At 36.1% G+C, this 14,784-nt stretch overlaps 1 protein-coding gene across 7 annotated transcripts in view; it reads left to right on the top strand.

Annotated features, from left to right (window-relative positions):
• Positions 1 to 14,784, top strand: part of MACROD2 (mono-ADP ribosylhydrolase 2) — an 890,240-nt gene that overhangs the window by 264,202 nt on the left and 611,254 nt on the right. For 6 of the 7 annotated variants that reach the window (XM_051613308.1, XM_051613312.1, XM_051613311.1 and 3 more), the window contains exon 5: positions 10,069 to 10,185. The exons of the other annotated variant lie outside the window; for it this stretch is intronic. In XM_051613308.1, the coding sequence (XP_051469268.1) occupies positions 10,069 to 10,185 (117 nt within the window). The remainder of the gene's footprint in view (positions 1 to 10,068; positions 10,186 to 14,784) is intronic. 7 annotated transcript variants of the gene reach the window in all.

A 14,784-nucleotide genomic window follows, 5' to 3' on the forward strand; every position in this document is an offset into this window, starting at 1 on the left:
CATCACTTAAACCTGCATGAGGATTCAGAGCTGTTGCATGGTCAAGCTGAACAGATATGGGTTAGAGGGACAGGGAGGAGTTGACAATTAAAAAAAAAATTAAAAATTTACTCATAGAAGTATTTAGAATGTAATATTTGAAATCATAAGTTAAGAAAACGTTTTTCTGGCAGACCTGCCCATCTTTATTTTGCAAGATTTTTAAGGGGAGTGGAGCGATCTGGCTCATGCTCAGTGTCTTCTCCCACGTCTTCTCAGAAGCTTTAATATATTCTTTTATTCTAGCAGTGATGTATAGTGTTAGGTGCTTGGTGCACCCTATAGCTAAAGAGAAACATCACATTCTCCCATGTCTGGTTTCATCATGTTTAGTTAGAAGTCATATTTTGCTATAGAAGCCTTCAGATCTCAAATCTGTGAAGACCTATGTTAGAATGCCTTTGCTTCTGTGTTCTCTGTGAAGAAAAGATCTGGGATTACATCCCTTGCGTTTCAGTGGGAAAAAAGTGGTTAACTGTCAACATTTTTTAAAATTTATTTTCAATATACCTTTAAAACTCTTAGGAATGACATGCCAGCAGCCTGTTGGACTGTGACAATACACCACAGTTATAAAGCTCCCTTTTACACAGTCATTTTACAATTATTACTTGGTAGCCTGCTCTGTCTAAATCCTTGACCTGTGCCTGACAACTACTAGCTGATTGTAGTGAATAAATTTGTATAATCACTGTGTGATGAACGCTTAATAACTGTACTCCAAATATGCAAATACCTATTCTAGCTTAATAGAATTCATCTGCCATGACTGGCCCATGCACTTAGTATTTTTGAAACGTTTGCAACTAATAGAGCGTGCCATGGCAGTTTCCTGTCTTTTCATGCAGAGCCCTAAAATGCTGAAACCTACAGAGAAGGAAAAGATGCATTACCAAAAAAAAAAGCCAACACAAGAAGAATAGTTATCAAGCAACAGAGAGGAAGTGCTTGTCTATGTGTGTTGTAAATGGGGGAAAAAAAAACCAAAACAAACCCAAAAAAGTTCCTTAAAGACTTTTCAGTAAAGACTTTTTCTGCTTTCATTCTGTTTTTCTAGATGACTAGCATGCTTTTACTCAGAACAATCTGCAGTATTTATTTCCCTGCTAATGGTGCTCTCCACATTACACAGAAGACTACATAAAATTGGAAGATGCAAATCCAAATGCACGTATGAGTCTGAGATGCTTAAAAATGCTCACAAAAAAAACACAAGGAAAAAGTATGTCCAGAGTAATACAGAAAAGACATTTCACTCAGGCTTGTGAGTTGCCAGTACTGAAGTACTGGAAGAATATTCTGTTGAAACAGTGGTCATTTCATTCTCTGATTTTGCCCTCTTTGAAACATTTTCCTATCGCCATCATGTGAGATAGGTTGCTGAGACAGATGGACAGTGAGGCTTACCAGTTTGTCCATTTCTGTGTTCTTTATTTCATTTGCATGCAGCATCATGACATTAGTAAATAACTTTTAAAAATAAAATAAAATCTGAATGTCATTGCCCTTTCAGGCATGTTTTTTCATCTTTTTAGATACTTTTGTCTTTACTGTTTCGTAGAATATAATTTCATGTTTCCAAACAGTGGAGGAGGAAAAATAGATTCCCATAGTTCTAGTCTCTAGATGGGAGATTGATGTGATGGTAGCAGCCTAATGTCGTCAACAGCTTCATAGCCATTGTGGCAAAAGAGAGATTCAGTGAGATTTAAAACCAATAATGTGGACATTTACTGTGAGTTTCTCCTGTGCTTGAGGGGGAAATCACAAAGGTTTTTGTTTAAAAAAAGAAACAAGTGAGCAGCTGAAGGGAGACTGGCACCTTATTCCAGGTGAAGGTGGGCATCAACTTTTCTGTGTGGAATTAGAAGGAAGTATTAAGCAGAGCCTAATTTGCAAAGGGTTGTGAAAGTGGAGGGGAAAAAAAGTCAAAAAATGTCATCTCCCTAAACATTTATATCATTTAAGTTCAAGGTGGTGCAAAACCCTAAATAGTAGGTTAAAGCTTAACTAACAAAATTGTATTTGTATCCCTAAACAAGATAGTGCAAAGAGCATAACTAACCCTCAAAGTTTCCTGCCTTTTCAGAGGAATACAGCTATATTTTTTTTGACATGGTCCTATTCTTAATCTGTTCCACACACTTTTTTTTTGGGGGGGAGCAGGTAGAACATAAGAAGAGGCTATGATGTATGAAGTTGGGGCTCTCAGAGTTTTTTCTGTGACAAAGAATGTGAGTCCTGTATTAACAGCACATGGAATCAAAGATAAAGTAGGCATCCTAGCAGTGAAATATAGGTAAGACTTTTTGCCCTTCCAGTCTGTGCAGTATCCAGCTGAAAATGAAGACCTGTGACAGCCCAGGAGGCTGGGGAAAGGAGTTTGGAGTTACCAAACCCATTTCTTCAGGGTGATACCACATGAAAAAATACTTGCAGCTTGGGAAGCTGGGAGGAAGCAAGTTCAGCTGAACATGAGCTAAGTTTGGTTTAATAGCATACAAGAGCCTGAAATTTCACCAGACCTCAGCTCACCACTTCTCCTCTCAATAAGCAGCAACATGCAGTTTTTCTGCTTGCTGCAGTGAGGTATTTAGCTGTCCCATTTCCATCTGTAGAGGAGTGTGGTGTGTCAGGTGTCTCAACACTAACACAATTAAAAGGAAGCGAATGGTTGTTTCACACATGCCTTAATGTCAGCATTTTGGACTGGGAAAAACTGGAAAAAACACTATTGGACCTTTTCCTAGTTCTTTTTTTTTTCCTGCCAAAAATGTGACATTCAGACAGGTTTATCAGACCCGTGTTTCTCTGAGCCCTTATGCTGCTTGAGTGGGCTGACAAAAGTGTGAATCCTATTGACATTATAACTCTGTCTACAAAATCGGAGTGGAGCACTTGGAGACTAAGAAAGATGGTGTCCTAAGTTTGAGAAAATGAACACTTTCTTTATTGCTCAGTTGTTTGTGGGAGGAATTTATCAATCATCATTGCTAACATGACAGAAAAACTTTTACTTGGCTTTTAATATGAGTTTCTGATATCCCAAGATATTTGACCAAAAAAAAATCTGCCAAAATTTGTGAGTTTACTATTGTTTTGTGTTTTTGTCAAAGAAAGAATCATTGGTTGTGTGCAATAAATTTAGAACACTTAAAATTTAACAGATCCATGGGTGAGTGAGCTTTATTTTTAATAATTGTTAACTTTGTTATTTCCGTGTGTCTATTTGCCAGTTAATAGCACAGACATTGATTACATTGGATCTTTCATCTGCTTTTGTTATGCTTGAATGTAAACTACATCCAGATTAGGGACAGTCTTCTCTCAAAACAACCAGTGGGTTTTAAAATTTATTTTCTTGCACTTTTCACCATAGCAGGCAAAAACTGACATGGTTTTAATGCTGAGTTTGGAGCTAACAGATATTCTAAAATACCAGGTTTCCTGTGTATCATTTTACAAGAAGGGCTTACACGTGCTGCTGTTGCGAGTAGGTTTTTTCATTACAGTTTGTACTGGAATAATGGTTTTATTACATGTTATTATTAATTTTCATTAAACTCACTCTGCCGTGTGGATTAGCAGTTGGAGCTGGGAGGACCCAGAATTTTAATTCTGGCTTCCAGGAGGCCCCTTGTGGAATCTCAAAATTCTGATTCTTAAATATAGATAGGCACCATACAGAGAATATGAATTGACATATTAGGAAATCAGTAGCTTAAACGTCAGGGCTTTAAACTCTCAGTTTTGTCTTGATTTAACTCAGGTGTAGGCACTAAGAGTTTCTGAAAAGAAGAATATTTAAGGAACTATAGATTGTCTGTGATGAAACGTGGGCCTAATTCAGTTAAATAGCTATCTCAAAATGCATAGTTCACATGTTGTTTTGGTTTTTAAAATGGAGAATGTTAGGGCTAAATCAGATGATGCTTTGAAACTCCTTGAGAACTTGGCTAGAAAGTAATGTATAGATGCTGAGTATTTAAAATTAATTATGTTGGAGGCCTATAAACCAGTGCATTGATTAAAAATCTTCGGTTCATTAAACTTCCCAATGGCAGAGGCCATCTCCGTAATACAAACTGCCATTTCTAGCAGCGGTGGCTGACTGGCATCTGTGTTGTAATCTTTTTAAGATCCCCACCTTTGTTCATTAGACCAGCAGCTGTTGTCTCTTGCTGGGCAGGATTTATTTCGCCTTGACATCAGTCTCTGAGGTGCAGTTGCAACTTTAACAGTACTTGGTTCCTGTGAACTTCCTACAGATACTTAACCAGTTGTGCAGAATGAGGTTACTTTAGGTCGTCAGTTGGGGTTTCTTGTTTTTGTTTTTGGTTGGTTTGTTGTTGTTGTTGTTGTTTTGTTTGTTTGGCTTTTTGAAGCATTTCATTATTTTGTGTAGGTTTTTTGTTGGTTTTGGGTTTTTTTGTTATTTGTTTGTGGTTTGTTGTTTTGGGTTTTTTTAATTATTATTATTATTTCTTCTCTTATGATCTCCACACACATCCTTGAAATAGGCATTTTTGAAAGGTCCACAAGGGCTGAGGGCACATATGTCGCACATGCATTGCAGTCTGAGCAAAACAGCTTCCTCTAGTGTGTCCTCAGCAATGTATCTGTTATAATGACATTTTTCTGTTTTTATTCACTCCTGACATTTGCCATGTGGAAGAACAGTTCTGTTTCATAGATAAATCATGCACAGTTAACTTTCTTAAATAAGGAAATCTGAATTTTCTAGTGAAAATGAGAAATGAAAATCTGGAAGAGCACCAGAGAACAGGAATTACTATGAAAAAGAAAAGAAAAGAAAAGAAAAAAAAAATCTGAAATTTAACATGATAAATCTGCCTATGTCGTTTACATCATAACTTACCCAGACACACACAAGGTCACAAAAAAAGTTTGTTCCTTATTTTTCCCAGCAGAATTGGTATTTTTTTGCTGTGTTGTTTGGTTACCTTACCCTTTTTTTATTACCATCTGCACTGCAAGGCTAGTTTTGCTGAGGTTATTTTTTTTGAAGCAGCATCCCATGATACCCTTAATTCTGGGTTTCCTGCGCTTTTGCTTCATTTGCAATTTTAAGAAATTTTCTGCAAGAAATAGATTTATTTTATACAGTACATCAGTAAATTAGCTCGTTTTTACTGGGTAACTTTAACTCTCTAGTTCTCTGAAAAATATGGTTGATTTTCAATATATGAAATAAGAAAAGATTTAGCCTTTTAGCATCCTTTATTGTGCAGTGTAGAAAGATGTTGTCAGAGGTTTTAGTATTCTTGTTTAGCACATTGTTTTTAGTAGACTCTAATTTTGTCTAGGAAATTTATTTTGAGACTTTTATTTTGTCTTTGTCCATGGAGTTGTAGCAATTGCTTTCATTTGTGCAACCAATAGCATTGACTGCAGTATCTTTGAAAAGTTTTTCTTCATTAATGGCTCCTGCTGAATTGTTGGGAGAACAAAATGCTGTCCCTAGTGGCTCCTAAAACTTACGAATGCATGCAGTGAGATTGCTAATATTATTTTTACTGAAAAAATGTTGGAGTAGTTCTTTTAATAGCTTTATGCAAGCATGAAGAACTTGAATTGTAGAACTAAATCTCAAGCTCCTTGAGCTGTTCTTCAGTCCTCAAAATACAGTTCCTGTATGCACGACCTCAAACCTAAGAAACTCCTTTCATGTGCTCATCCAGCCAAGGCATGACCAAACAGTAAATATAGAAACCCCATTGGTGTGGGGTCTCCACATGTGACAGAGCCATGAATAACGGTATCACATTTCTAAAGGCAGATTAACCTGCTGAAGTCTTTGCAGTCATCTGGAAGCAAAAATGTTTTATGCTTTCCCAAAACATTTAGGAATATTTCTGGGAGCATTAGGCAGCCTGGCAGCCTGCTTGTTGGGAGGGGAATGCAGAAGAGATCAACCTGTGAATGTTGGCCACCTTGCTGGTGGCGCCAGGCAGGACTCATTTAGTATTAATGCTGTCAAAGATCCTTAGAAAGATCATTCAGTTTATAAGAATGACACTCATACCAAGAAGCACACTGTCAATAAGGACAGTTAGCAGCCCTGACTTCAGTGCATTCAAGTGTTAACCAGTACTTAAAAAAGCTGATTAATCATCATGCAGGCTGGAGGTGGGATTTCTTGTCAGTTATGTTTGATAGTTTGGACTGTGCGGTTTCCCCATATCTTTCCTGTAGCTGTGAAATAGCAGGTCACTTGTGTATATAAATGACCCAAAGTAGATCTATGATTTTCATAACCTTGGACAGGAAGGCAGCCTGTAGAAAAAAAGGCATGCTGTGAAGCAGAGTGATAACTTCAAAGTAGAATGACAAATTTTCATTGGTTGCAAAAACCAGTGAATATGCATAATTCCTTATCAGTGTCACATGATGCAAGTCATATTTGACCATAAGTGCTTCGCTTTTTCAGCCAGTTGCACAAAGAAATTCCAGGGAAGGAACAGTGGGATGTGATGTATCATTTTCCAAATCTGTTTTGAAGAATGCAAATGAACATCTACATATCAAACTGATGATACAGATGAAGTATCTGAAACCAATATATCAAAGATTCTTCACTTTCCTATAAAAGTAATTTGGCAGCATGCCATTATTACCATGTAAATCTCTTCCTCCTTACTACACAATGTATCTTTGGCTACCATTTTCCCCCTCTGAGGTTGTTGCCGATATCTGTAATTTCTATGAAGTTTCCACGTTAATAATGCTTACTTCTCTGTACACTGACATTACTCGTCAGTGCACACTTCCAGAAAACTAAATATCTCACTTGAACGTTTTGTGCATGCCCATTCCATGTTTTTTTTTTAAATTAATACAGCTGAGACATGTTTTATCAGAGGCTGAAGTATCACTTTTAGATGTGCTAATCTACCATACCTTTGCCAGTTTTTATGCAGGGTGCTCATATCTGGCAAAATACTACACTGTTTGGGGTTTTGCTTTAAGAATTAGCAAACTTGTGTTATAGGTTGGTATTATATTATTTGATTATTACATCATTTTATATATGGAAATGCAGACTATTTCTAGTATGCTTTATTGATTTATCATATTAAATAGAAAATGCATACGTAGATCAGAGGTCATCTCACTACACAAGAATTTAATAAAGTATGGTAGAAAGAAAAGGTCATTCAGAAAATTGTAGGTGGTTTGGTGTTTGGGTTTTTGGGGGTTTTTGTTGGTGGTTGTTCCCCCTCCTTGATTCTTCTATGCTATCACTCACTGAAGTATATCAAATGCTAATGTCTTTGTTTCCATCTATGCTTGTCTGGAGTATTCAATCATTTTCTTTTATGCCACCTTTGTAAAGGAAGTATGCACATCTACTTGTTTAGTTCTGGCAGATGTCTTCCATTTTTCTTGTCATGTGTCAAAATTGGTTATGATAGAATTGATTTTCCTCCATTAAGAATTTATTTTTTTTTCATTATGTTTTAATCTCTCTGGAGACTGCTTTGATTATAAAGACTGGATGTGGACCTGTGTGGAACCAGCTCCAGGAAATCAGTGATAGACCATCCACGTTGTAGCTGTATGTGCTTTAAAAGCATGCTTCTTCCATCATGAGATGGTTTATAGATGGGGAGCTGGGACCACCTATATGTTGGCCATCACAGCTGATCTCGCACATGATATGTTAACATATTTGGTATGTTAATGCATTGCAGATTTAGAAGTAGTGGTAAATCTATGCTTTTCCTGCCCTGCCAGAGGCAGTGGTTCCTTTTTGTGGGTTCTGTTGTTTGGTCGTGCTCTGAGCTGAACCTGGGTTACAATGAATGGAGTTTGAGGGAAAATAAGTTGATTTATACAGGTGATTTGGTTGAGAGGGTAGCTGAGCAAATCGTTGTACAGAAGCTGCTCAAGGCAGAGTGCCTACTTGTTAGGAGCACACGGGTGGAAAAGATTAATCCACTGCCAAAGAGAATAATTGTATGGACTTTAGCCCTTATCCAGTACTCCTTAAGGTGAAGGACTTCTTCCTCTGTAAAGAATCATGAAGAAAGTTCCAGTCCTAAGCATTAGTGCTGTTTTATGTTAATGTCACAGGAAATAATGTTGGTAAAGATTGTGGTGGTGCTGCTTATAAAAATATACTTGAGGTTTCAACACATACTGGTTTACTTATCCTGCTTGGTTTGGAAGAGCATTTAGTAATTAAGCTAAAATAATTAAATTGGATATTATGAGTACAGGATAGATTTCAAGCATTCTTTTTTTCCCCTCCAGGTTACAAAATATTATTCCTGCATTAGTATCTTGGAGTATTTTTGAGCAGAGATTTTTGGTAATTTAAAAACAAAAGTTCAGCTAAGGTAGAGTAAGAAGACTTGACATTTTGGCAGACACAGTGCACAACAAGCTTATGACTGGTGGCTTGGCATCTGCATTATTTTCAATATCAACATTTTAGAAAATTTCACTGAAAGTGCAACATGTCATGATTCTGTAATTATCTGTCTAGTATAAAGTATTTCAAAATGACATTTTAAAAATCAGTGGCACCATGTCCAGGATGAGTATAGAGTATTACAAGGAATTGCTTAGCCAACTTTACTGTGTAATCTGAATATTAACCCTGGCATAGGACACCTCAAAAAAGTCAGTTGAGTGTTCAACACTTGGTAGAAGGTGGCTTCATTCAGATAAAGATGTCTGGTCCTCCACTTGGGGATACGTGGCTTCAGGGAGATACTTAACACCTTACCAAACTAGCGATGACCTTAATGCAGAAAGACCAGTTGTGGTTTCCATTCCAGCTTCAAAAAACATATTGGGGGGGGGCCGAGAGGAGGGAGTTACCTGGTCTCCCTGCATCCTGGTGGGCAGTGAATGGTTGCTGTGTTTGCTGAGTACTCAGACCCTCTGTTTCCCCCATCTTGCTACGCTAGCCTGGAGAAAATAACTCGGATTCTGCTCTGAACAGCACATGAACTTCTCTGGAAAACCCATCTCCACTTGCCTTTTCAAACCTTTGGTGATTTAATTGCTTCAAACATGCTGTTGGGAGCTACTGTGACTTTGAACTAGTTGAACCTGAAATAAAATATCGAATTATGCACATCCAGAATCTTCCTTTCTTGTCACCCTGAGGATTTGTTTAGCCTTTATACTTAAGTTTATTTTACCTTTTTTTAATTTATATTGTAGTTTATGTGATTATTTCTCATCATTGACCTTTATCATTGCTGCTGACTTCAGGGCCTTACTGTAGTTAGTAAGTTCATGCATGCAGTATTTCCCTTATTTTTTTGTTGTTTCCTTTTTCGTCAACTTTTTGCAATAATTATAGTAAATTATTTCTTTGATTGCATGTTGAGAGGGCAGAAATGCTGTGCCAGCAGCCTTTTTTTATTCTTTGCTGCTGCTACTATTCTTTTGCTAGCTCCTGAGGGTAATAAGATCTATGCACTCCACTAATTTTTGTGCATACTTAGCTGCAATTGCAGCCTTTAGTAATTATTATTTAATTAACTCCAAAGTATTGCATGAATAATGCAAAATTAAGAAATGTAAAAAAGATCAAAACAGAGGGTTTTTTTATATTTCAAATCCATATGTGTTATTTCTTGGAATTTTTCTATAAGATGGTGACATGAAAAAGTCTGCATAATTGTAGAAATATCAGAGGTATGCAGTGAAAGAGAGTTTGGCATTTAGCTGGGGATCAAATTTGTTTTCATAATTTGTAGTCGGACTTTCTTAGAAGCTTGAATAAGACCCTTTTCTAACATTGAAATTTTAATTCCAATTTACCTTTCTAGGTGTTTTCAGTTAGCAGAAGTTTACAAAACATTATTTTTAGATAAACTCATAGCGTAATTCAAGCAGATAAAAATGCATGTATTTGGTATCTACTGATAGATCAGTAGGTCTGCGCTGTGAATGTAAAAATGAGCAGTAAATGTGATGGTGCATTTGTGTGAAGGCAAAATAAAGATTGGCTTTTAATAAACAAAGTTTCTGGGCTTGCTTTTTTAGTGGATGGCTGCATACACAGAGCTGCTGGGCCCTGCTTAGTTGCTGAATGTCGCAACCTGAGTGGCTGTGAGACTGGACAAGCAAAAATTACATGTGGATATGAACTCCCTGCAAAATGTAAGTCAGCCCTTTCTCAGGGTTTTCCTTTTGTTCTTAGCCCGTGGAGCAGGTATGCATTCTTTGTTTCCGTGAAGTCTAATTCAACAAGGTACTCATTTTACAAAATTAGCAGTGGGACTTAAAAACACGTGTTCTGTAATGATGTCTTCCCCTCAAAGCAGTTCAGGCTTTTCTAAATGATTATTTCACCTGTGTTATCTGATGAAAACGTACATGTCTCTAAAATATAATGCATGTTTCATGTTTATTTTTTGCAAGCTGAAACACATCCTTTCATATGCATATTAAAAGATGCGAAATGTGTTATGAAGTATAAACAAAATATACATTATCATACTTAAGATCCACGGAGACAATTTTTGGAAATGTTGCATATTTCATATTCTTCACACAGATTCCTTGATTGTGAATACTCTGAGAACTGAGGAGATCAAAGTGATGTATTGTGTTTTCAGCTGCTACGTAGAGGCTGATTGGCAATTACTGTGAAGGCATCTGTCACACTTCGGCTTTTGACAGAGTGCAGCTCAGAGCTGGAATGTTTTTGCTCTTTGAAAGCAGAATTGTCAAAATTCTCTTCCTATTAAAAATAGGAAGGTGGCTATTTGACCTTGTTGAGTAGATGCTGATCATCTTGGAAAAAAACCTAGCATATTGACAACAACTTGGTTGGCCAGTCTATTATGTAAGAATAAAATTTAGGAAATCTCTGCAAGTTAGGATCTTGCAGTATAGTAGTATTAAAGTATGATGATACAAGTACCAAAACAACATTACAAACAACATATTACTAGAATTCAAACTCTCTTTTTTTATATGCAGTCTGCACCAGGAACATGGTTAATTAAAAAAATACGTAGATCTGCTCTCTTAATTTGTTATACACTTTTTCATATAAAAGCAAATGCTTTCTGCAGTAGAAGGTATTTTCTTAGTTACCCGTGGCCCTTAGAGCGTTGTTCCCAGTCATTTATTGGCATCTTCTATGATGATGAGAGCTGTCAGTTACTTCCTTGACAGTGCTAATTGCTATATACAGCAAAACTCTTCTATATTCTATACGTAGTTTTACCACACGTTGATGATTATTTACAAAAGGTTAATTTGACTAGAGGTAATGGAAATTGTTGAGAAAGATTCAATATAGTAGTTACATTGGGTTTGTATATGGCCAAAGTTTTCACCAGATTTCTGTAAAATGGATTGGATTGTTAGATAACACAGTGTAATTTATGGGGAGTTTTTTATGTTTAATGCTTCATCTTTAAAAAAAGCATCATGGGAAGGACAGAAAAGCTGCTCATTCATAGCTGCATAATTCCTATCATGTGTTTTAATGAGAGAAATTAAATGCAAGGTGTCAAAGCAAAGAGCACTGGACTGTGTTAGAAAGAGAAAGGGTCATGTCTGTGGTGTGGTCTCCTGTTAAATTCTGTAGCAGTTTAGTTGGTCTTTCCCAAGTTTGGCTTGTAGGACAGGATTCTGTTTGAAGATAATAGGAAATTTTTTTGTTATGCTCCTTATAATAAGCAAAACAAGGAGAAAACCCACTATCACTTGCAGTTGGAAATAAAGTCTGTAACCAGACACGGAGAAAAATCAATATTCTGCTTAATCAATACTCTTAGAAATGGAAATAGCATCAAAAACATGTTTATTGGTATTTGATCATGCATCAACATGAGATGGGAAAGGATACATTAACTGACAAACAGGCACAGGGAGGGAAACCTACAGTTCACATGCAGAGGCTGAGAATTAGATACTCTTGATTTCCTAGATTTTTTCCTTAAAACTGATTTCTGTTCTCTTTAGAAGCTTTTGGTTGTCAGCTCATTAAATGACTATGCCTTTTACACCATCAGTCTGCAAGTGATCAAAGAATCAAGACTCCATTTTCATATTTTAAAGAGCTATAGATCCACTGGATAGCTTTTGGCTCTCAGTGTCATTTTGTCATAATAGCATGACAGTTTAACTGTGGAAACTATTTTACATCTGATTTTCGTGATGAGAGCAGGAACCTGAGAGGAGGTCTGGACTTCCCCATCCAGGTGTGCTGTGATGCAGTTTTGTGTGTCAGCAGTTTGTTGAAGGTTCTAGGTGAATGGATAACTGCCAGCTTTCATAATGAGTTTGCTTTTCACTTATTCATTTGTATATAGGAGACCAGCTATAATAATCCATTAGCAGTTTGAGTGGTGCAGAGATTATTTTGTTGTCTCTGCTCTTCTCGTGATTGTAATTGGATGAATAATGGTAGTAATATTTCCTAGCATGGTGAATTGGTTTTTGTTTGTTTGTTTGTTTGTTTTGTGTTTGTTTTGTTTTGTTTTTTTGTTTTTTGTTATTTAACAGAATTGTAAAATGTTGCCATTCTATTTCCTAACCCTGAGATTTCCTCATCTCTATTTCTTGATCTTGAAATGCTTTACTTGAAAGTAGTTTTCCAAAATCAGCAAAGCTGCTTTGGGACAGGGCAGCTTGCGTGTGTGCTGTATGATGTGGGACTTGGGCTTAAGCTGAGGACTTCATGTTAAAGGATTTAGTATTTAAAGATCATGCAGTATTTGTTTTATAGACAACTTGAAGGAAGTGGGAATTAAATTTAGCATTTCAAGGGAAAATATGCTTTGTTGGGATGCTGGTACTTGGTAAATGAAAAACATCCTTTCTGATGTACTGTATTTTTATTGAGTGCTTGGCTGTATTTACTTAGGTTAAATAAGAACAGGTCTAATAAACAAGTTTATTCACAAACAAAAAATGTCTGACTAAAAATGTAAATATTTAGGGTATAGACTATCTTTCTGTGATTTTTTCTTGTTGCATCTGAGTCAGAGATCAGTTTGTGAAATACACAAGTAACAGTAAATGTTCAAGGAGAGAATACATAAAATAGTCCACTTTTTTCCTCATCTTTTGTATCCTGATAGTGTGAACAGGCCAAGATTAACATGTCTATAGCCTAGAGATGTTGCCTTATGCCCTTAGGTGCATATTTTTGAATTAAAAAAAATAGTCTGTATGAAAATAGAAGTGAAATCAAATTGAGTTTTCTAATTGCCAGTTAATGTAACAGTAAGTTTTACAGAAGTGAGTGTAATCAACATCTGTCTTCTGTGTTTTAAAAGCCAACAAAAAGACCCACCCAAATGCCAACCAAATTATTTGCTGAATACATAATTTTATATCATTGTTTTTTTAAACACCTGTGCAGGCACACAAGTTTTCATAGCACTTTGGAGGACTGAAAAAGGCAGTGCTTTTTGCTCTGAGACATTTGCCTTTATTGCTCTCCTAGACCCATCATCAGTTACTTAACTTTGTGCTTCATATCGTCTCTTTTAAAGAAAAGTTCATTCTCAATGTTGTACAACTGGTCTTCAGACACTGAACAGTACTTTGATACAGTCATGGTTTAACTAACAGATGATCGGTATCTGTTTAAAGCTCTACAAATGCTTGTTTTCTTTCTCATTTCATTAATAGTCTCAGTTGGCTCTACTGGCAGATAATGGTCTGAATGTAAATTGTGCTTATGGGTGGAACCAAGGGTCCATAACAGTCTCATGGTTTGTCCTCTGCTTGCAGAGGTTCACTATTAAAAAAAGATCCTGTTAGAACACATTCAAAAATACAGTTCTGTTCTGCAAGATATTTAACAGGCTTAAAACTGATAGAAGACATGGTGACCAGACCCAACACAGGTAATTGCTGCCCCAACCTTGGTGGGAAAGGACCCTCAAAGTAACTTTTTTCTATTGTTACTATGTCTAGTAATAATTTCTTTCTTTTTCTTTTTGAAAAATATTTCTTAATAAAAACCCTAAACCTGGGAAAATAAAATTTTACATCCTCTCATATACGATAGAGCCAACCACTGATAAACTAAATCTGACAGGTAGACTTTCAGTGGAGGTACCATGCTGGAAAAGCTAGACAGTTTCTAATATGTTAGTTTATGTTGTTAATAAAGTTGTAATATTTAGATTAAATTTTTCTGTTTCCTTGATATTTTTAGTATTTAAGTGCTGTCTTTCAGGAAATACCATACCACATATAGAATAATCTTCTGGTCCAAAGTCACTGTGTGGATCAATCTGGAATAATAACGTGAATGTACTCTCAAAGACAATTCCTACTGTGAAATAAGTAGTTAGGAGGAATGCTAGTCTTACACGCAGTGAGAAGAATCAACCTTTACATTTGTTTAATCAGATTAAAAAGTGGAGATTAAAAAGTAGAGATTAAAAAGGGTACTTCTATTATATAGTCATAGTCTTCTGTATTTAAAAGTTTAATATTAGGAGGGCATTATTTTAAAATAAGGCTGTAAGGTAATGATTTCAAATCTCTCCATATTTTTTTGGAGATGGCTTACAAAGCTTTATTTAAAAGGTTGATGACGCAGAAACAGAACTCCAAAACTCTACTCCAAAATTGATCAATAGGAAAAATGGGGCATAATATTAAAGAATATTATCCAAATGTCCAGGATTCCAGAAAGAACTTAGTTTACATACTTCTAAAACCTTCATTGATGTAATAATATGTAAATTTTGTTTGAAACTACTCTAAATTTCTGATATGCAA

This window comes from Apus apus, chromosome 3, assembly GCF_020740795.1.
Source record: "Apus apus isolate bApuApu2 chromosome 3, bApuApu2.pri.cur, whole genome shotgun sequence".
NCBI lineage: Eukaryota > Metazoa > Chordata > Aves > Apodiformes > Apodidae > Apus > Apus apus.